We start from the raw sequence: 23,745 nt of genomic DNA on the forward strand, positions 1-23,745 counted from the left end.
TACACTTTCAAAAAAGAAGCATATTTCTACAACCATAGTTTGTATTAATAGTATTTTACCTCTACATTTAACGGGCTGTCAGCTTTAACAGTGCCTTCCACAAGAATACTACCAGCAGCCTCTGCTAAAGAATTTATTCCAGAAATTATTCTAGCCTTAGCATCACTTATATTAGCTGAGAAGACCAGTGCTCGAGCTGGGCCTCCAGCTGCTCCATCTGCATGAATCTCTGATGCTGTTGTATGGAGATACCAGTGATTTCCACAGTCATGTATTGTGATGGAGGCATTAAAAATATGTACACCCATAAACTAAAAAAATGTGATGAAAATATAATTATATATGTATTGTAAATTGTATAATTTTCATGCAATGTATATTTAATAATATATATAATTTTTTTAAAGTAATTTCCTTTCAGTAGTTTTATTTGACTGGTAAAACTATTAGTTGAGTCAAAGTAATAGATAGCGGACACAAAGTATACCTGTGCAAACATGATTAAACTTGGAGGCAGCTTCTTATCTCGGAATTCCAATAGCTTTCGGTGTTTAGGTAAATAATGCTGATGATCGTCTATCTGTCCATATACTTCTGATTCCAAATTCTCTACTCGTGAGTAAGAATTTTGTTTTGAAAGAAGAGGCTTTAAAATAGTCTCTACAACTGCATTTCTTTTCTCTTCTGCATTATTTGTTACTTTTAGAGATTTTATGACAACTGAGACAAGTTTGTTGATCTCCGAGTTAAAACAACTACTACGGAATGATATTTCATCTATATGCTAAAACATAATTCAATTAATAAAGAAACAACATATGCCTAGAAATTCTTTAACATTCTCCTTCTCAACGAAATATATGCTTACAACAGAGTACCCATCCTTAGATAAGCTCACATCTCGCAAAATTAGTTTTAGTACAGCTATTCTTCCAATCTTAAGTTTAATATGATATTTTCGTTTGAATAGCCATGATAGAAGTGTTGGTAGCAACCTAGAAAACATAATATATAATAGTTTTATTAAATTAATAAAGAGTATTATATGTATTAAGAGGAAACAATACCATTTTATTACTAGAAGAAAAAGGGAACCAAAGAAACTTATATTGCGAAGTATGTAGATGAAGACTAAAGAATAGTTGTAAGAAATACAATAATCTTTATTCATTTTTGGGGATATTAGAAAACAAACACACTTAGAGCGATACTTACCACGAAACACAAGAGTAAATAATGATAAACCCTAGACATAAAATCAATATAAAATTCATTGTACTATTATCGTTTATAATATCTCATTTATATATTGTAATTATATAAAAAATATATATTATTACAATGAATTAGCATCTCGCTAATCGGCACTTTCCCGTATACACATTACAAATATTTTCTGTTTTTCATTATAATTCCAACAACATTACTATGTTAATTGTCATTTGATATTTGACAAATAATGTGTCTCTCTCTGCCCCGTTCAATAATAATGTATAGATCAATTTGTCTTTATATTATCTGTGCTAGTGGGAATGAAAAAATGAGTCAGTTGTGTTTTCAGTGAAATTCAGTAGTGGGACTGCGCCTTTGCGTATCGAGTAAAGAATTGTTCTCTGGTCCATTTTTGAAACACGAAACACCTTATCATAAATAATAAAACCTGAGCCACATAATCACAATTACGTTACATAGATGATCATTGTTGTCTTGACTCTTCAGCGTTCCATTTCTTTGTCACGGAGCATTCTCTACAATTGCAATAATCAAATAAATAGATTTGAAAAATTATAAATCTTGGTTGTGATTTTCTTATATTTCTATTTTATATTGACTTTATATTAATTAAATTTCATATTTTAAATAGTATAATAAATATAAATATACAATATGTATTATATTTAACGCATTATTTTCTTATTCTTATGTGAATTCAAGTAAGGTTGTTAAATTAGAGATCTATTTTTGTTAAGTGAATGTTTTAAAAATGATAACCTCTACACCGCCTCGGCAAGTGGAAATGATGAAAGGAATTTTGCATTGTGTCTCAACGTCAGCACTCTTTATGATAAATGCGGTAGAAGATGCTGAGGTAACCATCATCCTTACGCAAGGATCAAGCCGATCGCAAAGAGCAGGGTCGTCGACTATTCTAGTAACTCTGCGTTGGACGCTGTCAAATGGAAGGAGTTCGTAAGTGAAATACCGTTTCGATATAATCCTACTACATGACTGCGAAACTAAACGGTATTCAATATGTCAACGCCCAGTTATCCGATGCTGGCTGAGGCTCTAAAGAGAATGTCTTCGACGACTGACAGTCTGAGACGACTAACGGTATTTTTTGTGGAAAACGCGCAAAGTTGTTTATAGGGTTAAATTGAACTAAACTAATTCTACTAGGGTGTAGAGAGTCTCTCTAGTAGTAGTATATAAAGTATATAATAGAGAGTAGAGTCTCTCTCTCACGTATCAGAGTTTCGACTTAGTCGACACCAGTTTGTTCCGGTACTGATTCGAAGAAAAACCTGTAACGCCATTGTTAAAAAGTATCCCCAGCGCAGTCATCTGCATAGCATTTATAGCTGAGTTGCAACATCTCTTTTATATGCAAAAGGAACAGATTCGGGGACTGGACCGATGTTCACGGGATCGGAACCTTGGTGCTACGATTAGTAGGAAATCCACGCTGCTGGAATTCCAGTTGCATAATTTCTAGAGGTGCCCATCAGCTCCCAGCTCAAAAGAAGTGCTCTGTGCCATACTCGATACAAGGTGTTCGTTATGACCAAACTTACCGCCGGCACCTCCTACTTGGACCAAATTTGGGAAATTTGTTACCTATGCGTAAGGTAAATAAAAAGCCGAGCGACTACGATGAAACCCGTACTGATTACTAATCAGCTAGTGGCCATCTAGATACCCCAGGAGCTAGCTTAAGAGTGAATTCCATTATTATGAAGAACAAGGAGGTTTCTTAAACGGGTAAGAGCGATCGCCTTTTTAGAGATACTGGAAGATCGCTTTAATGGGTGTATTGAATGTGTATCTTCCAGCAGTTTGCAACAGAACGAGGTACAAGAAAAGCTACTTTAGATCCGGAGGCAACTCAGGAGTACAAGGATGCACAATTGGAGGAATGCCATCAGGCCCGTTCGACTTATAGATATCCAAATACGATTAAACTTTTCAGATAGCCGGAATTAAATTGTCAGCATCGAAGTATCATACCGCGACATTGTTGGTGGTGGGAAGGCCCTTGGTTATCACGGTCTAAAAAATCAGCTTTCTCCTTCGAGGTATCGGCTAACGAGTTATTCTTTCTGTGCAGTGGTGGAATGGACACCTGACAAAAATTCTCTTGGGCAGCCTAGCAAGAGGCCATAAGGCTCGGGTCCGCGGATTGACATCGCAGTATACCAGCTCATGCACCTCAGAGGATAGCTAGATCCGTTCAGGCAACGCGAGGTGTCTTGAACAGACATTATGTTCCGTTCTGACGTAACTACATGTCAACTCCCTTCCGCGGCTCAGGTATAGGGTAGGCCGTAGGAGAGGTCAGAGGAGTCTCTAAATCGTAGTGGACAGCGTGAATTTTAGCCCCCTAACTTATTATTTATTAGTAATTACCTACCTATTTTAAAATACTCATTCGGAATAATCCCTTTTATTTAAATTAATCAAGCCTCTTCCGAATATATCAAGCTCTAAATAACAAGCGTTCATTTTATTGTATTCGTGAATAATTTCAATGAGAGTTGCTTGGAATTCCTAGGTTGGTCGGTCGCCGTCAAGCTCATACAATGTTATTTTTCTGGTACATTTAAAATGAAAGCACTTGCTTACATTGAGAATCATACCAATTAATAAGCACCAATCTTATCACATGCTATGGTGATGACATAACCCTAAAGCATTAATGGATTTTGTGTCCATCTATTTTATTCAAATCAAAACAAAATATTTGTAGTGTTTATTATTTTAATACTACATTATTACTCTTGCTTCTACAATTAAACCAGAATTTTCAAGGCCATGATCTCTTTGCAGTGTATCCTTCATATTTCTTTCGTGTTTTTAAACCAGAAACTATAGTTGAACTTTTTGGAAAAGCTGTTGCACCATTGAATAATGTATCTTTGTCTGAAAAAAAAAAGCTCATTAATAAACAAATTAAGTGTTGAAATTGTGCAACTGGAAGGAAATACATAAGAATAGGCAGTACTGTCAAAAAAAGCATGCCTGGTTATGACCATACAGAATTGGATGAAAAAAAAATACATTACTTATAGAAATACTTATAATTAAAATAAACATTATAATATAAAATAGCTACCTGCAATTACTTAACCAGTTACAGTTAAGGTTGAGAACTTAGAGTTAAGGTTAATAATTCATGTAGTATCAATAGTTATGACTTGTAACAATTTATCAACCTGTAAGTTTTACAGATATGATAAGATGAGAGAAGAGATTTTGTCTTTGGACAAATTCAATAAAAAAATTGTGCAACGAACTACTAGATTTGATTGGAACTATAAATACCTGGATGAAATCTAACATAGTCTTCTTGAACATGTAGATTTTTGGGCAGGTCCATCTTTTTGAGAGCATCAAATGGTGTTAAGACATTGACAGGTGTTTCATAAAACTCTTGTAAATCATCTGAGAATTATAAATTTATTTTATAAAAATTAAATAGGATTTATCCTATTATGTTATATTTACGGTAAGAAGCTTATAGATCTTGAGGTAAAAACACACATACCTACTGTTTCAATAGTGTGTAGAAGCGAGTTTGGTACACCATGACCAGTTTCTTCAAAGCAGGACTTCAGAACTTTGTATTTGATTTCAAGAGAATCAAATTCTGATTTGGCATGGAGACCATAATTCGAACAGATTTTATAAACTACATTTTGAATATCAACTGTTGGGTCCCAAGGTTTGTTGGGTCGAAGAAACCTTTAATAAGAAATATTAATTAAAATACCTATAACAAAATGATTTTTTTTCCATATTATGGTATCTAATATATAATCAGTACCCTCTTGATGCAAGAGATTCAGCAGCTGCTTGTAGTTTTTTGTCTGTTTTTGGAAATTTCTTCTTTTTATGCCTTATGAAAGTTACCTGTCATAAGATAATCAGCATTTGAATACATATTTATAATAGTGCCATTACATTCATAATACACAATATTATAACATAACGGTTTATTATTTACCTGGAAATTGGTCCGAGTAGCTGAGGTTATTAAATTACGCAACATAATAGGTGAATATAGTAAACCAGTATCTAATTTTATTTTATTTTATTGAAGTTGATTTATTATTTTGTATTGTTAACTGTTAAGATATTTTTATAACCAACAAATAGCAATAGGGTAATCTAAAGTTAAGACAGATTTATCATTTGTCAATTGACTGCTGACATGTTTTTGATGTTTACATTTAAATTATGGCGATCCGTTTCCCCAACAATGCGTTCTAAAATAGGAAAATTAGGGTATAATTAAAAATATTCATATATAATATGGAAAAGTAACCATGTAAAACCAATATTCTAAGTAATAAAAGTTATTAATTTGAAGTTTTTTATGAATACTACTATTTTATACCGTAGATTAGAATACTATATTTCTGGACGAATGTTCGATGTTGACTTTTTTTGTCGCTATGAGCGCTAGTGTCGGCTTGGGTTGTTGTTTCTCCATCCGCCATTTTCCAGTCGCCATTGAAAGGTGAAAACTTCACTAAATGTCGGTGATGATTTTAAGATTTTGAGTGGTTTCTTTTAGTTTGAACCTGTTTTTAGTGTTGTGATATGAAAATGAAGTGTCCTGGACTACCATGACGCATCAAAATCACCAAACAAACGGTGCTAGTCTCGAGGATTGCCACACAAACTTCTTCGCCTTGGTAAGTCACTTTTACATTGAGAAAGAAGTTGTAGGTATATTACTTTTCTTTTGAAATTATTACTTTTGCAGATTAGTATTTATCATAACGGTATTGTTATGTATTATCGGTTTAGTGAAAGGAGTGAGTTGTACATAAAATCATCAATATTATTACCGTCAAGCAAACGGTCCAATTATCGTTAAGTGATGATGTTACACAAAATTCACCTTAATTGCTATACGGCAATGAAATCGATCAAGTGTTTCAAAGACTTCGAATGGAAGAATACAAGCATAGTTAGTAAATGACGGTCGCTTGTTAGTCATCCTGGCATCGTTCTTCGGGCTGAGGAGTCATGTCGTGTTGCTAACCCATAAAATATCACCGCAATCGGCGAGCGAGGCCACCAGGAGCCCCTAGCTCATAGAGGTCATTTTGAATTCACCTGGCCGTAACGCGGACCGTAATGCGTTCGCAAGACTAGTTTCGCCAGGTCGAGGAAATAACTTTCTTACACTTACATTCTTAGTGCGTTCGTTCCGATACTGCGACTTAAATTATGATAGTGGGAATGTTTATGTCGAAGAAACGGTACAGTCATTCATTATCGTGCTTTTGTAGTGTGGAGTCGCTTTGCGTAACGTTGATGTAGCTGTCGCGAATGTTATCAGGTTGTATTCTGTGGTGGATTAGCGGGTGTGCGTGCGGGTGGTGGGGCGGGCCGGGTTGTGGAGGTCGCTCCTCGCTCGTCCTCGGAGTCCGGAGCAGCCCGCCGCCCGGCGCCGCTTACACCTGACGCGTTGCTACATCTCAATGCTGCGGCGCGCGCCTGCACCCGTCTCCCTCCGCGTCGCCTATGAACCGGCGACACAAATGCCTGATTTCTTGGCCTGTCTTATTTATACATTGTATGTTGACTTGAATATTTATTGTTAAACGATTTTCTACCAATTATCAAACGCATCGGCCGGTAGCGGGTCGGTGACGCATTGCCTTACACTAGCCTGACATTGCGCCGGGTTCAATACACTCGCCACTTTTGTAGATTACATTTTCGCGTTTTATTGTCATAAATCCATTTATAAGCTTTGGCAATTTAATATTTAAATATTAAAAAGAATGTTAAACAAACGATTTTTATGTTTCTATATTTGTTAACTTAAAGAAATAAATATTATAAATTTAAATCAATTTAAGTATTAATTATAAGATATATAAAACGGAAATATTTTTTTAAATAAGAAAAAATTCCGAAATTTTAAAAGCAATCGCTCTATTGGCGCGGACGTCTACATTCATTCACCCGTTCATAAATGGTCGGCTACAGCACTTTCCCATGCCACCACAACGACAACACGCGTAAAACTGCAATTTATACTAAATTAGCGACCGCGTCTTTAATCTCGCAATTTATTAATAATCTATATGTTTATTGAGTTTGGCTCAATTGTTGCCACTTGGCCATGGTTACAAAATGCTCTGAGTATTAAATGCTCAATTCCCTGTCCCACTTCATGTTATACATTGCTGGCTGCCAAGCCTTAATATTTTAGTTTTCCGGAGCCCTTGCTCATAGATATTGGCCAAACTCCACTAAGTTATTCATGCTAGAAGGCAACCTATTGCAATCTTGGCAGTATCTTTCTAGGTAGAGAGCAAATACTTTTTGCAACAAGTGTGATATTATATCGGATATTTCCATTTAGTTTGATGTATTGACAACTATATAAATATATTAAATTATTTACTTTTAATTAATTCAAAAGTTCACTATTATGGACATCTTTGAAGTAAAAACTCTGTATTTCTGCAAATGTAACTAAATTTTTATAAATATGTTAAATTTTGTTTTGTGATCAAGGTTAAAGTAACCAACAAATATGCCTCTTGTCTACCTTAATGGAATCTTGAATTGCTGATGGAAAACTTGTTCCTTATGTAGACAAGGTAATTGTAAATGCTTATAAATAAGCTGATTACATAATGATTATAAATAAGCTTATTTAATTGCAATACAAGTTAGGTGTACTTCTTTTTACTTGTATACACAGATACAATTTGTTTCTTGTAATTTAGGGGTTAGAAATTAAACGAACTTAAATAAGTAAAAACTATCATAACGACAAAACTTTAAAAGCAAAGTACTTTTCATATCTTTCTAAAGCAAGTGCACACAGGTTATCCGACTATACTTAATATTATCTTAGGGATGCATCGAAACGCCTTTTTGCCGATACAATACCGATGCCGATACCAACGCTTATTCAATTAAAATTAAATTAAGGTAAAATATATCAAGTTTTTAATTTTTATTGAAGAAACATACACAGTCAAAAATTTGAACAAGAATGAAGATTAAAGGTTTCGTTATTCAAATTAAGAATTTAGATTTATAATTATAGTAAAATAAAATAACTGTAAATAATTAAAATTTACATTAATAAGGTTTATGTAATTCTGTGTTTTATTTAATTTGGTATCAAAAAAATACTACGCGCGATAGCTGTTAAAAGCCAACTAAAGTCATGGCGACATGGAATTCGTGGGTTGGTTCCCAAAGGTCAGGGAGACAACAAACTGAATAAAACGCGGGGATTCCCCGGGCCTGAAAGAAATTTGAAAAGTATCGTTGTATCGGCAATTAAAATATCGCCGATGCGGATATATCGACAAATCCAAAGTATCGTCGATGTATCGGTATATGTATATGGATAAGGATAATTTGAAAACATAGCCATACACCATATGTGACTGTTGTAGGAAATAGATTTGTTTAACCTTTTTATATTTTTATTTTTTTAATAGGATTAATTTACTTTGATTCACTTCAATGAATTGTAATGTATTTTATGACTCTTTATTAGTACTACAAGTAGAATCACACTTTTCTTTGTTACTATTAGCGCTATTTTAGCCTGGGATGCCTAAAAGTAATTGCTTAGCTATAAGGCCTCATATTGCACTATGCCTTTAGATTAATTACTGATTTTATGATGATTGCTTAGAAAGTAAAGAATTGTAAATATATAAATTTAATGTACCTTTTAACAAAATGAAGAGAAGATTATTCTTGAAAACATATGAACTTATTGGTCTGTGTGCGACTGATAAGGTTGATGATAACAATTCGAATGGTGGCAGTAATTATTACTAAGACTAAGCAGTTGAATCAATACTATATGGGCCTCTAACCTGTCAACTATTTTCTACTTGTTATTAATACATAGTTTTATACCAAATTTATTTTAAATTGTCTAATATTTGTATTAAGTTACTGTGTCAAGACTGAGATATATTACATATAGCTAACAATGAATATTTTATCACTGTTTATCAGAACTACCTAGTAGCTTCTCTGACGTTAAACCATAAAATTTACTAACAGATAACAAAATTGACAGGTGCAATAGACGTTAAATGTTATTACACTACTAATTTATTTTTTACAAAACTAATTTATTCCAGACATATGCCTTATTGTAAAAAGGAAACTAACAGTGACTTGTAAATTGAAAGCTGCCGAAGCTTCAAAAAGGAATTCAGATTTGCAAATAGTTCCTAAATCAAAGCGATAGTGATGTTTTCATCATGTCTTTGATCTCGAATTATAAGTAACATGAATAGTTTAATGTTATCTTTTTACAATCATTTCTACAACAACCAGCATTAAAGCCATTATTAATTGTTCGTTTACAATTTCAATTTAATCCCGTGAAACTCCAGGAAATAAGACTTATAAAATTTCGAACGTATTTTCTTATGTCCCTTATTCTTAGATAGAAATTAAGTCTAAATGGCGCTATTTTAACAAAAGTACTCTTCATTTCTTTATGACAGCATAAACACAATTTAATTTAAATAAATTACTTAGTTTAAACAGTAGTTATTCAACTAGGACGCATTTCTTGTTAATGTAACTAATTTCGTTAATTAACGATTGTCACAATCTTACAACAAAACAGTTTAATCCTTGTAAAGCACTTTTTCTATTGGCTTTGAACGATTGCAAAAGTACTCGTTTCACTCAGTTAGGACCGTCCTTCACCTACATTCTGTCCTCGCGCTTTCATAACAAACTTATTGTAAGCATTTCTGGATCAAAGTAAAACTTTCTCGAAGCTTGGAAAGCTTAGGGTGCATATGTTCATAGTATTGCTTGTGTACAATTGTACCATTGAAGTATGATTGTGTTATTTTTATCTATATTAAAGAACGTGAAATATGTAAATTTAAAATATTATTTTGCGTTGGCTTTTTAAAAACCCCCCTAGTACTCGTATAAGGAATTTTCGCGCGGTTTATAACGCGGTTATTTCTGTACTGTGCCATTTATATTGATTAGTACGCACTTTTTCGTCTCAATCAACGTTTTTCTTAATATTCGATTTTATCACAAACATACAATGCGTGAATACTCCTACAACGCGTTAACTATAACGCGAAACCAATCTACCGTGTTATAGGAGGGATTACTGTACCGTTTAATGTTGCTATTTCTTGACTTTTTCTCATTCGTTTAAAATATCTTATTAAAACTATGAGCAATTTTATTTATTATTAACCTTTTAATCTTCAAAGCGTACAAAGATTCATTACTCATATTATGTCAAGTCCTTGACCTGGTATTGGTCCTTTTAGGTCAAGGTATAATAAGGATATCAAAGTGCCAATCATAAGTGTCTTACGTGCATTATCCTCAAAAAACCGTATAACCATCATGATTTGCATAATGCTAAGATGTTTTAACATAAAGCTTTGCCTTTCGAAACAATTGTATTTCTTTTACAGGAAAGCCATGATCGTATTATAAATGGTTTTGTTATTTGTGGCGACAATTCGCAACCTAAGTTTTCCTTCTAGATTGACGTATTTATTTATGGTAGACTGCTTTTTTTGCACTTCGTTTACCGAAAATGCGTTTTTTTTTGTCATATCAAATCTAAAATAATTATATAGAGTAGCTGCGCTCCGATGAGATACTTGGTGTAATTATCATTAGTATACGCTGTATATATTTTTAATTGCGATTAACAAAATTTAATTTTCATATTTGTAATAATAAACATATCTGTTAGTTAAGGAGTGGCTTAAGGGTTGTACTTAGTAGATTAGAAGCGAGAGTGCAAACGAGAACACTGTATGTGGGTCAAGATAACTGAGGAGCCCTGCTTCGATACAATATTATTATTGCTCTTGATTTTATATCAACAACGTTGTCGATGATCTTGAAACAGTTTTTACGAATGAACAAGGCCCGCTGTGTATATGCAAAACAAAACTTTTAGTTTCGTTAACAGTAAACAAATATCCTTATGCTTGTGACTTCATATGTGTAGGACTATTATTAAATAGTATGTATATAGTTTTCTAGAAGCAATCTTTATGCAACTCTCTTTGGTATTTACAGTTTCACTTGGGCTTACTATTGTATCGTTACTATATATAATATTTGCTGAATAATATGTTTTAATAGAGCACGCGTATAATATGGTATTTTGAAAAAGTTAAGCTGTTTATGAGAACTTTAGAAAAAGAAAATTTTCATATTCATTTTTATTATTCTGAAGTTTTACGTGAAGTACATAACTGGCAGGAATTGATACTGAAACGCACTGTCTTAAATGCGTTTATCCTCGAGGTTGTTTTGTAAATAAATGTCACAAAGCTTGGCATGACTTCGCGTCTCACAAGAAAGTGAGCGTTCAATCTTCCTCTGCTGCTACACAAAACACAAAGCAACAAATACAATTTTCAAATACGAAAGAAAATCCAAAGTAATAAAAAGGAAATCATTTTACAACATAATTACACGCATATATCTGTAATTGAATATTAAGCATTTAGATTGATTTAAGTGGTTTGCTACTAACAATGAGTTCCTCATGTTATTGTTGTGTTTAGAATGCTTAGTTTAAACTACTGTGTTTATATCGTCTATGTAAATAGGTGTGTTAAGTATATAATTATCTTTGGATTGTTCACCTTGGCCCTTCATTTTGGCCATCAGCTCACGGAAAACCAGTTTTCTCTTAACTCCTGTTATTGTACTGTACACATATGTAAGAAAATAGTTATGTATATTATCACAATATATTTGTGTATTAAATCCAGTTTTGAAGACACTCTTGTGTCAAAACAGTTATGGTCCATGCCCACAATATTTTACATTACGGTGGAATCTCGATAACTCGAATCTCGTTAAGTCGAAATCCTCAGTAAATCGAAAAGAATTGCCATTCTCTTCCGCTGAATACGCGGCATCCCGAATTATTTAGACTTTGTAACTCGAACAAAATGTTATTTCCCTTCGAAGTATTGATAATACATATTTCTACTCTATAACTCGAATTTTAAACCGGAGTAATTAATGAATGCGTTCATAATTTTTTTAGTCTTCGAATTACCGAATTTGAACTAAACTTAAGTTGATTTTTATTCAAATTCGACTCTAGAAAACGTATTTTCGTTTCCTAGAGTCACATCGTCGTCGTCGAAATCGTGCCTCTGTAAGTCGAAATTTCCACAGTTAAATCATATGTATCTCGAAGTTCATGTTAAGTCGATTTTTTTGCATTTCCCTACACATTCGAGTTATTTAGACATTACAGTAGAATCTCGCACTGTACATTGCTGACGCATCTGTGAGCGGCTATGTATAGTAGAAAGCGTAAATATCTTTCAGAAGTTTTACTTTTAATTTACATATAGCCTTAAGTGAAGCGTTCTTCTTCCAAGTTCACTTTTCCATTTGTTTAGCTGAATGATTGTTGGGCTTTTAGTTTTTATTAACATTGCACCATAAAGTTCTTGAATCAATCCAACATTTTTGAAATAATGCTATTTATATTAGTGTTGGAAATCTGTGATTCTGTCCTGTACACAATAATACAATTTATATAAGAAATGCTTCACAATTACTGTAACTGGGTTACCGTAACGCAAGATTGTCAGTTGTGCAATATTATGTATATTCAAAGGGCCTTCGTTGAAAGTACTATTAGTGTGTTACCGAAATTATATCAGGAAATGATACTTTCACTTTGCCGACTTAACTTTGTGCACTTCCAGTTCCGTGTTTATTAAACAGATTAAATTAATTCAAAAAAAAATTTTTTTTCTATCGCATTTGTTCTGGTTGATGGGGATGAATATTTGTACGGCTTAAAAATCCATATCAACTTCATAAGCTTAACACTCAGATATCATAGGTACTTTTGGATTTCTATAAAATTTATAGTGTTGTGTTGTCTCTCAGAGACTTGACCTAATAGATGATACACACGCCTACTCTTAAAATTCAATTTTAGTATGAAGTTTTCAGAATTATTTTGCTCTAACCTCATGAAGCAGTAGTGCCGTTGAGCGCGGATGATTGCATAAATTACTGTGTATTACTCGTTCTTGACGAGCAGCGTCGTAGTTTAACTGACTTGACTATTAAGATTTATGATCTTGTTGTAATCCCAAGTCATTTCTCACATTACACGATTTCTGCTACCTGAAGTTTTTAAATAGTTGCTTGTTTTAATAATAAATAAATAAATCTTTACAACGCATTTATTTCGATGTATTTTACTCGAACCTAATTTAGATTATCACAATTCCGGTTGTAAAAAAGGTTGTTTGTGTTCTCACAGCCCTCTCCTTTCCGGCTTAAGTGGTGTTGATTTGTATATTATGTTATTGAGTGAGATCTACAAGTATCGGGAATTTACAATTTAAACTCCACGGCACCTCAACCGACACTTGACCTTCATAATCGACGAAGCATCCAGAGGTTTATTTTTATTCATGATCTAATATTCAATTAGTCCTTATGTCCTTGTATTTAGCGGAACAAATCTGTAATGAATTCTAAGTTTATTCAAATGAATACAGCCTTCGATACGCTTTACATCCAGTCGCCTCCAAAGTACTTGCCGTGTGCCACTTACTAAACAGTGCATAAAACAAGATTTCGTGTTACCATTGAATCGGCAGTAACTATACCCTTATTATTTAAAATTTACAATATGTATATAAAATATATTTAATTTCGACCTAAAAGGGTATAATTGTCATTGTAATTTAGTTTAATACAAGAAATACAATACAGATCAAGACAGTTTCACTCCTTGTTTTGACTCTATTGCCCAAATATACTTAATGAATAAATACATTTTTATTTAAAAGCTTTACTATGAAATGACAAATTTATGAAAATAAAATATAACCTACATTATTGTAAAAGCACTCAAAAAAAGCATTGTTTAAAATGATCGCGATGCTTTACGGTAGGTAGGCGGTAGTGCTCGGCTTGTACGATATTATAAGCTTTCAAGTTCCTCTTTTGTATTCATGTAAGCACGGCTTGCGCACGGTGTCCGCTCTCCGCATTATTTTGTCGCAGTAGCTTTACAAGAAATATCGCGTTGTAATATTTGAAACAGCCTGCTACATTAGACACTAAATCTTATTGTATTGCATATACAATACATTTATCTACGTTTTACACTAATATGATTGAAGATTGTGTCTTCAAATACTAAGCCATTTAATAAAAATAAAAGCTAACGTAATATCATCTTTTTAAAATATTAATTTGTTAAAACTTGTTGCAAACAACGTTCGTTGAATGAAGTGGAAGTATTCATAATAAACTTATTAATGAACAGCGAAATTATTATGTTCGATGCTCTCGATACATAACGTATTTTATTACACCAATAAAAGCCATAAACCGGCAAGCATTTGTACCCTTACGTAATAGCCGTCCCAAAAAACTGGGGCAAATGCTCAAAATTCTAGATGCACAGCGGATCGAGGTTCGTTGACCGCACGCGGATACCTTTACCGTTAGCTGGGTAGTGCACTCGCCGCCTCATCTACCTGCGCCCTGCATATGCACCCTCCATGCTTGCACCCCGTTCTCATATTTTTTGTTTCCATTTCCATTCGCCTTCAGCAGAGAGAAATGAAAAATTCTTATCTTACATCAAGAGTATGTATGAGGCGTTCATTCACGTTCCTTTAATTGGTACCTTTGATGTTGATGTTCCGCTGTTTATTACAAAACAACATTTGGAATTGGTCAATTATAATTAAGATATAATATCGGTGTACATTAAGAATATATATTTACCTAATATGAATATTTTTTTTGTAAATAAGAAAAAGTATATTTAGGGATAGAAAATATTTTTTTTTTTTTTTCATATAAAAATTTTGGTTTTGAAACAGTAATACTGGGTTAATTATCAAGAAAGACAGTTGTTCGTCTTTGATTTCACCGCAGTTCAGCGACCCCACCACGAAACGATTACCAACTTATTAATTCTACGCGATTACGACATTGCGAATGCGTGCAAACAATGGAGTGATCACAATTCACAATGTAACAAGACATACCTAATAGAAATATTTATTAATGAGCTTTGTTTGAAGAGTACTTTTTCGGAAGTTAATTGTAGTTTTAGTTACAATAATTTACACGGTTCATTTATTATAAGGTACGGAATACACTAAAAAAAATTTATAAGACTCGTATACAATACGGTCTATAAATATTGTTGTTGATGTTAGATCGTTCGATGTAATGCAATTTATAAAACTATTGTTGAAGGATAGGCAAGTTTGTGCCGATTGTGTGCGCCCGCGCAGCGCGCTTGACCTCACCGATTCGCGGCGCGTGCCTCATAGCGCGCTCAACGCATAGCAATTTCAATGTATACCCCTATTGTACTTGTCTTAGGATTTATTCAAATCTAAACTATTTTAAGCGATATGAAAGTTGTTAACAGAAACAATGTAAACAAGCTTTCACTGTTGCTGATAAATCGATAATACGTCATAATCATGGATTCCTTAAAAGCAATAATATAATCTGACAGCGTTAAGTATCTTCAGGTCAGAGGTAATTGTTTTATCATCTTAACATTGCAGATAACCGGAGTTGATACACGACTCATTGTGGTACCGCATAATTCGTCTCGCTCGCACACGTTTTTGTTGAGACTAAAATCTGAGAAGGAAATAACGGTAATTGGTTCGTTGTCGCCACCCACACTACCCCATTGTGCTTTTAGATCTCGAAAGAATGTTTAAAGGTAACCCTGAACTCTAAAGTAAACATTTTATTATAATCAGAGAGAACGAGTCTGATTTCAAAAGTATACGAGGAAATGAAATGAGAATGTTAGTTTTTTTATATATTTCCCATCAATGATGGTCACTTTTATTATAATAAACTAAAAACGGCTCTATAGTTGCATTGCTTTCTAAATTCAATTGAATTTCGTGTCTACCAAAACCGTAATCTGAAGACCCATAACGCCGTTTAGCACGTAGTAATAAAATACGTGAAGTGAAGACATACCGAATTGGTCTTTATTTTTCCATTTGTGAAGTCTTATATTGCTTGAAGTTAGGGGAGGTGTAATTGCTGGTGAAATGCAACATGCTGCACATAACGATGATCGCGGAAGTGCTCGACATACGGTGCTTATGTCACGCACTATGTCGCCGTTCCAGATTGTATATTCTTGTGACGTAGTATTTTTTTTCCGGTTTGTTTCACGATTTAAATATTTTATTGTTAATTAAAATAAGTTTAATTGCCACAAATGATGTTTAATGGTTTAGGTCACCTGGCTTTCTTTGTTCGTAAATTAAAAAGTGAATTTATTTACGCAGCTCTTATGATTACTATGTAATTTTGTATAATGTAATATCTGAACACAAATAACATAGTTTCTGTTTGGCGTAAATACTTTTAATTTAAAGAAATTATACGGTGGTTAACGTCTAATATAAATAAAGTAATTCGTGCCATCGGTGTTGTCCCTGAATATGGGTGACGTCACAAAACAAAAATGCAGTAAACGAAGTGCATGGCCGGGGCGCACGCGCATCTTGCCGTCACATCACCTCGATTGTTTACCCCGCAACTAACGTAACCGGCACCGGTGCGAGGTTGCCGCACCGCATCTCTGTCGCCTCCTCTCACTTTCGCGATGTCCCTACTCGCTCGGACTGATACATCTGTCTCCCTCATGTCTAGCGGTGTTCGACTTTTTTGGCTGTACAGTTTTGCCGTTCATGGTTACGGATTGTAGGGTATTTTTGCTCCCTTAAATCGCATTATAACTACAGACATTTTTTTTTTAAATATAATATATTGTTTTTAAGGCTATAAAATAGAAAATAACTTCCGACTATGTCACTTCCGCGAACACACGCTGTGAGGTCAGTAGATCGCATTCATTTTAAATTTAAATAACCTCACTTGACAAAATAACTTATGCTAAAGTTCGGGCTTTGGCGGATATGCCTCTTAATATCCGCGTCTTCCCTCTACAAGAATACATCCTCATTCTTAGTAATATTAGATTATTGTTCTAGTAGATCTTTGTGATCAGGGAATGATCATTGACTGCTATCATTTATTTATTTCGTACATGTTACATTATGGTTATCCTGGTCGTGTCCACATGTTATAGGGACGGCACCGCTTTTTATATATTTTTTTTTGTATCTATGTCAATTTATATGATGTGTTTGACCTAATAATGTGGTCCTAAAAAAAAATATGCATGGATTTTAGCATTCACCCGTCTCATCACCTTAGGTTGTTAAATTTTTAAATACTTAGATCCGTGTTTCGGTGAAGACGCGTGATCGCGTCACACAATAGAAAGTGAAGCAGAGCAAGCGGGCGCATCGAGCGATAGAAAGCGGCCTCCGCGTCTACCGAAGCGAACTCGAATTCTTTCACACCCTACCACTTGATACTTATATAAGTTAATTTATCTTTAGCCCAATCTAAATATTGTAGAATACAATTCTTAGATAAAGAGGCCCGAGTATAGTTTATGAGCATAAATAGCATTAGTAGTATATGTCTGTAACTGATTCGTGAATCATTATATTGTTATTATTTCCCTGACTGTACGTAATGATCTGTGGTTTATAATTCAGTGGTTAATACAATAAGTCGAGCACTTGAAGGAGAGTCGCCTTATCGCAGCCGCGATGCGACCCCACGCGCGTCTGCCAGGTGTACTCAAGGGCCCCTTCCGCCGCAGTTGCCAGGAATTTAGTACAATGACCTTAGGATTATGGCCTTTAAGCGACTACGCTTTTACACCGCAACTCTATGCGCTAATTTTGATTGGAAGTCCTCAAAATATTGTAGTTGCTAAGTAATAAGTTACGACTGTCAACGCTTTCGCGAGCCCTATAGCATTGATAGTGCCCATGGGCGGTGGTATTGTTTAACATCAGATGAGCCTCCTGCCAATTTTCGAAATAAATGCAAAATATTTATTATAGATAAACGTTCATTCAAATTTTCTAACAAGAAAAATATGGTGGATTAGATTTACTTAAAATTAGTGATTTTTTAATTAATTTAGGATTTAATTCTAGTTACTAGTCTGCCGTATTATTTACTTATATCTTTGGCATGCAGTATAAGCATATTAACGGATTGCATAGCGAAACGACCCACATCACCTTCTAATACCAAGCGGTTGGCAGGTTGATAACTTATGAGTTACATCACTTTACTTTAAATTAACTCGAAGCTTGCATATCAACTGTATTCTGTTGATGTAAAGTTAACATTGCAAAGGTCACATTTAGACGTTCACCTTTTCATTATGACCATATAACAATGTACCGCGTTGAATCCTATATTTTATTTACTATATTTTCAGTGGCATATTCAGGCTACAAGGCCACAAAAAAGGAAACAAAAATATAATTTAATCACTCAATTAACTATACGCCACGATTATACGTTTTATGTTCTTGTATGGAAATTATAACACAAACAATACATGTTTGAAACACGTTGGTTATTGTTTAATGTATTAATCTCTTCACGACTCGTTAACGCAATTCAACCAGGTATTTTAGCATTGTTATGTGGAGGATTTAAGACGTCTAGACTTGTAGAGTCAGTTTCGGAATGTTAACCGAAAACGGTTGTGTTTAGTGCCTTATTATTATGTAAATACACTCGATCGCTCTTGGCTTTAACTTGGTTGGCACTGACGATTGTTAGTATTATAAACAAAACTTAATATTTAATTTTTATTTCTTTACTATTATTTTTAAATAGTATATATGTATTAGATATTAGATAGCTTGTTTCAATTATGTCGTGTATTCTTTCAGACTGAACTTCACGGAATAAAATGGCGTAAGCTAGTATGGGGCGAGACAAGCGGCGGCGGCGAGACCGAGGATGGGGCGGCGCCTCTGGCCGATCCTGTGATCAGCAGCTATGCGCGGTGTCTTGCTGGAGACATACTGTGCGTATGGCGTCGTGTGCCAGCCCCGCAACCACTCGACTTAGATATGAGTACGCCTGCGCCGCCGCCGCTTTCCCTGCGAGCCTCCAAGGAACTGTGGATTTTCTGGTACGGCGAGGAGCCCGATCTCACCGGACTCGTCGCTTCCGAACTACTGGAGAGTCGTAAGTTTTTTTTAAATATTACATCACATAGCCATACAGACTCTATTATATTATTATAAAATAAAAATACTAACTAATGACTAAGTATAAAGTATCGTTTAAAACACATTCTCAACCAATGAAATCGTAATAAAATTTACATATATACGAAGAATAAATATAATCAATCTAATAACAATAGTTGTGAGTTGTGACATAACATTATCGCGCGCCGAAAATATCATTGTAGTGTCATGATAACGATAATATTCCACTATAATACCGATAAACGTTGATTGCTGAAAACGCTTGATAGCTGCCTCTGTTGGACAGATAATCGCCGCTTTATAGATTAATGGCTGTAACAGCTCGTTTAACAAAACCCCGGGGTGTTGTATCTTTGGCGATAATTAAGCTAAAGATTAAAATCGTGAAGTCATCTTCCAATCGCGACAAACTTGAAAAGCGATTAAGTTGAACCATTGCGTAAATCTGTGAGAAATGTATCTGTCTTTTGCGCTACTTATCTTAAACACTATATTTAAATCTAATTCATTACATTTTTTTAAATTAACGGTCTATCCCGGTTTAGCACGGTTCGAATATTTAGGAAATACATAAATATGGCTTGTTACTTAGAAATAATATAGCAAAGCGTCCTCTGTTGTGTATTGAAACCGTATGTTTCGGATTAGTTGAGCTAAGAATCTCCCTTCGATAAGTTAAATGTTTGATATTAGTTCATGTTGCCATAATAACGTAAAAATCAGTACATTTAAAGTGAAAGTAATTACCTAACTAACAAGTTACGCCAGTGCCTTACAAAGTTTTGTATTAATGGCCATTATTCTATATTAAATATACCCGATACACGTAAAAGCTTGCAAATAGTCGTAGCCTGTCACACATTACTGCGGGGAGAAATTTAATTGTTATTGAGTAATAAAATAATTGTAGACACGATATATTGTAAGATAACTGGTTACTTTGAACAATTGACCGCGAGACTTTCTTACAAAATAAGTTTTAGACTTGACACCGTTATGCGAATTCCTTAGACGCCATAACTGATACTACAATTTGAAATTAAATACGCTTTCACAAAACAAACATGTATATGTATAAAAGGCCTAAGTTTTAATTCCTAACTTAGGAATGAAGGCAGGGAAAGTTTTGTTTAAATATTTGTTTCACTCGTATCTGTTTATTCAAATAATATCGGTTGTACAGTATTGGAGTGCAAGTTCACCCGACTGCAACGTGGTCTTAAAATAGAATCTGACATAAATCTACATAAACGGTTTGTATTTTTGTCACTGTCAACGCTCCTCTCGCCCTCAATTCCTCCGGGCTGTATTGTCTTTGACTTATTTATTGCTATTATGATTACATAAAATGTAATTTATATCATATGTCGAACGGTATCAACGCGATTATGTCAATTTGTATCGGGAAGTTGTTAGCGAAGTTTCTGTTGCGTAATATCGCACCTAGGCGCGAAGTGGGCGTAACGTTACGCGTGCGCGCTGCTAAGTGCACCCGTCGTAAAGGGCAATATCGAAAATGTGATCGATTTCGTTCCATTTACCGCAAATACTGAATCCTGAAATTTTATTTAAGTTTATGGCGCTTTTAAGATTACAGCGGTACTTACCTACTTTCTGCTTATATGACCAGATCAGGTGCTTAAGACGTTACTATGAATATTCTTATTTACATGATTTTTCAACTAATCATCCAAGGCAAAGTGGCAGGTAGAAGGGAGACCTGGCCGCAGACGCACGTCTTGGTTGAAAAACCAAAGGCGATTGTTTGGTCAAAGGACCAAGTGATTGTTTAGAAGCGCGGCATCAAAATTAAATTAGCCATGATGATCGCCAACGAAGAAGAAGATTTTTAATAGCAAGTAGCCAAACTCGAATTTAATCCAGACTTAACGAATTTTTATCGTTATTGGTTTCAAAATCAAAGTCAAAAAACATTTATTCATATAGGTAACACAAAGTACACTTATGAACGTCAAAAAAATACATTAAATGCTTTTAATTTTACATTTACTGCCAGTTCTCAAATCAAGGGCGTATAACGGAAGAGATGAACTGGCAATAAACTCTCAGCCACTCTTTTATAGAAATTAATACCAATCTAAAGAAATTTAATCGTAAATTTAGTGATAATTGCTTTACACACTTGGACGGAAAATGGCTGCATACGATCGAAGGTCGCCGCCGGTTCAACTGCGAACGGAAATAACCGTACCTACAGCAATTTCCCGTCCTGTAGAAGCTACCAGAACTGGACACAAGGCTATTTGAACTTGTTAAAAACTCGCCGCATTATAAACATAACAAACGCCTGACAATATTATGTTATCTAGTTATAAAGCTTTCAAGTAATGAAACTTCAGTAATGTGAACAGCAGCCCTACGCCATTGGCTCCTGGTAACAATTTGCGAGGAATCTGTCCGAGCCGGCTGTCTACGTGAGCCTATTTACTCGGAGATTAACAGCTGACCCGACGGACGCGACAAGAGATAATCGGTTTATGCCATCCCGAGTAGATGGTGTAGAGAGCAGGAAGCTTAATGTTATTCGACATAAAAACTTATAGATTGTGCGAGATTTTATAACAATAGCATCGTACTTTGAAACATGTTGTATTGTATCTCGTTTACTCATTAATTCATGAAGTGGTTAATGAATCATTTATATGATCAATGATGTACATATTGATTATGCTTAGAACAGATGAATGTTAGATTACTAATTTTAATTGATAAATATGCAATAATTAATTATCGACACAGGTAATTTTTATACATCGAGTTTTATATACAGATGATTTTTAAAACATTTTTATTTGGTCTTATATATTTAACGTGTTTAAAAAAAATATTTTTTTGCTTGATAATATCATAGCTGGATGTTTGGTAATAGATTACAGGATTAATATTTGTTTATTTAATTACTTCTATACTAAAGTTTATTATTATTAGAGTTATCTTTCTTCTATATCTTGGACTAGTGTTGGTATAGTGGCTTCAGCGTGCGACTCTCATTTCTGAGGTAGTAGGCTCGATCCCCGGCTGTGCACCAATGGATTTTCTTTCTATGTGCGCATTTAACGTTAGCTCGAACGGTGAAGAAAAACATCGTGAGGAAACCGGCTTGCCTTAGACCCAAAAAGTGGACGGCGTGCGTCAGGCACAGGAGGCTGATCATCTACTTGCCTATTCGATAAAAAAATGATCATGAAACAGATACAGAATCTGAGGCCCAGACATAAAGAGGTTGTAGAGCCATTTATATTTTTTTATGCAATAATTTCACCTGTAAATGTTTTTATAGTAAGCTTATAGATTAATAGAACCTGAGTGAAATTTAAATTGTTTAGATGCATTATAATCCAGATTTTAAAGTAATGAATTAATTCGTTAGAAGTGGTGTTATGTAGGCACATGATAGTTAATTCGATAGGCGTAGGGCATAGAAGGGATGAGGGCGGTAAATGTCAAACGCCCCGAAGAGTGTGCTTAACCTTTGTCATTCAATAAAAATGCCTGTAATAGAATTCATCGTGTTTGATACGTAAACCCGCACGATTTTTATTTACTACACTTATCTTCCAATACCAGCATCACAATCAAAAATATTTCTTACAGTGTTACAAAATCGGAAGTATTCCTGTTTCCATTCTCAAAAAGTAATTTTTACTATACCGACGTACGACTCTATTGTTTATCTCTGACTTCATTAATCGTAATTTCTATCTGTTTAACCTTTAAATTCTCTGTGACCGCTTAACAATTAGGGGTTCGCCCATATCTCGGCACCTGGTAACGGGCGGGCGTCGGGGGAGAATCGTTTGTGGGGTGGCGTGTTCGCGTTTTGTTCTACCGCATTTATTTATGATGACACGTCAATTAAGTGATTAGTTTTTAGGTAATTTGTTTGATAACAAAATTTTCACCTTAGAAACCCTGGTTTAAGATAACACTTTTTAAACGGATTGAAGCTATGTATTATTATTATAAAATTATAATTATTTACATAAATTTAATTTTTTCCGACGTTTCGCGTGCTTTACAGCGTGCGTGGTCACGGTGACTGAAGACAAAAGGTGTTGAATGTCAAAAAGTATCACAGCTGTAGAGAAAGTTGTATTATCTGTATTATGTAAAATAATTATAAGTTTATAATAATACATAGCTTCAATCCGGTTAAAAAGTGTTTCTTAATGTGTAAAATCTATGTTAACAAAAGACAAACCCTGGTTAAATCAACTGGTATATGTCCGCAAATGATTTTCTAATCGAGTCCCAAGTGTTTGTTTAAAGGTCACTTTGGGTCAGTCAATCTGTTTGAGTGTGGGTGAGTTTGACCTAATGGATACTGATGATCTACGCC

The 23,745-nt window shown here is 34.4% G+C and overlaps 3 protein-coding genes across 4 annotated transcripts in view; 1 reads left to right on the forward strand and 2 right to left on the reverse strand.

Annotated features, from left to right (window-relative positions):
- LOC123718929 (protein KIAA0100) overlaps nt 1-1,391 on the reverse strand; it is a 37,309-nt gene extending 35,918 nt beyond the window's left edge. Inside the window, exons 1-4 of the mRNA XM_045675933.1 lie at nt 1,216-1,391; nt 869-995; nt 488-784; nt 60-311 (exon numbers count right to left, since the gene is read on the reverse strand). Coding sequence (XP_045531889.1) covers nt 60-311; nt 488-784; nt 869-995; nt 1,216-1,274 — 735 coding nt within the window. The 5' untranslated portion in view covers nt 1,275-1,391. The remainder of the gene's footprint in view (nt 1-59; nt 312-487; nt 785-868; nt 996-1,215) is intronic.
- Nucleotides 1,392-3,955: 2,564 nt separating this feature from the next.
- Nucleotides 3,956-5,420, reverse strand: LOC123720113 (39S ribosomal protein L50, mitochondrial). Its single transcript, XM_045676609.1, has 5 exons — nt 5,225-5,420; nt 5,045-5,130; nt 4,766-4,962; nt 4,543-4,662; nt 3,956-4,140 (listed from the first exon to the last, which is right to left on the reverse strand). Exons 1-5 carry the CDS (start codon nt 5,267-5,269, stop codon nt 4,025-4,027), a joined length of 564 nt encoding a protein of 187 aa, XP_045532565.1. The 5' UTR covers nt 5,270-5,420; the 3' UTR covers nt 3,956-4,024.
- A 300-nt stretch (nt 5,421-5,720) lies between these two features.
- LOC123706569 (mediator of RNA polymerase II transcription subunit 13) overlaps nt 5,721-23,745 on the forward strand; it is a 44,306-nt gene continuing 26,281 nt past the window's right edge. For both annotated transcript variants that reach the window (XM_045655846.1, XM_045655847.1), the window contains exons 1-2: nt 5,721-5,918; nt 19,059-19,359. In XM_045655846.1, coding sequence (XP_045511802.1) covers nt 5,850-5,918; nt 19,059-19,359 — 370 coding nt within the window. In that variant the 5' untranslated portion in view covers nt 5,721-5,849. The remainder of the gene's footprint in view (nt 5,919-19,058; nt 19,360-23,745) is intronic.

This window comes from Pieris brassicae, chromosome 2 (assembly GCF_905147105.1).
Source record: "Pieris brassicae chromosome 2, ilPieBrab1.1, whole genome shotgun sequence".
NCBI lineage: Eukaryota > Metazoa > Arthropoda > Insecta > Lepidoptera > Pieridae > Pieris > Pieris brassicae.

What these genes read in the sequence shown, in the direction of transcription:
- LOC123720113 (XM_045676609.1), bottom strand. Translation starts at nt 5,269, where the DNA reads ATGTTGCGTAATTTAATAACCTCAGCTACTCGGACCAATTTCCAG. An exon ending in CTACTCGGACCAATTTCCAG is followed by an intron (nt 5,131 to 5,224) that starts GTAAATAATAAA and finishes ATCTTATGACAG; the next exon opens with GTAACTTTCATAAGGCATAA. An exon ending in ACACACTATTGAAACAGTAG is followed by an intron (nt 4,663 to 4,765) that starts GTATGTGTGTTT and finishes TATAATTCTCAG; the next exon opens with ATGATTTACAAGAGTTTTAT.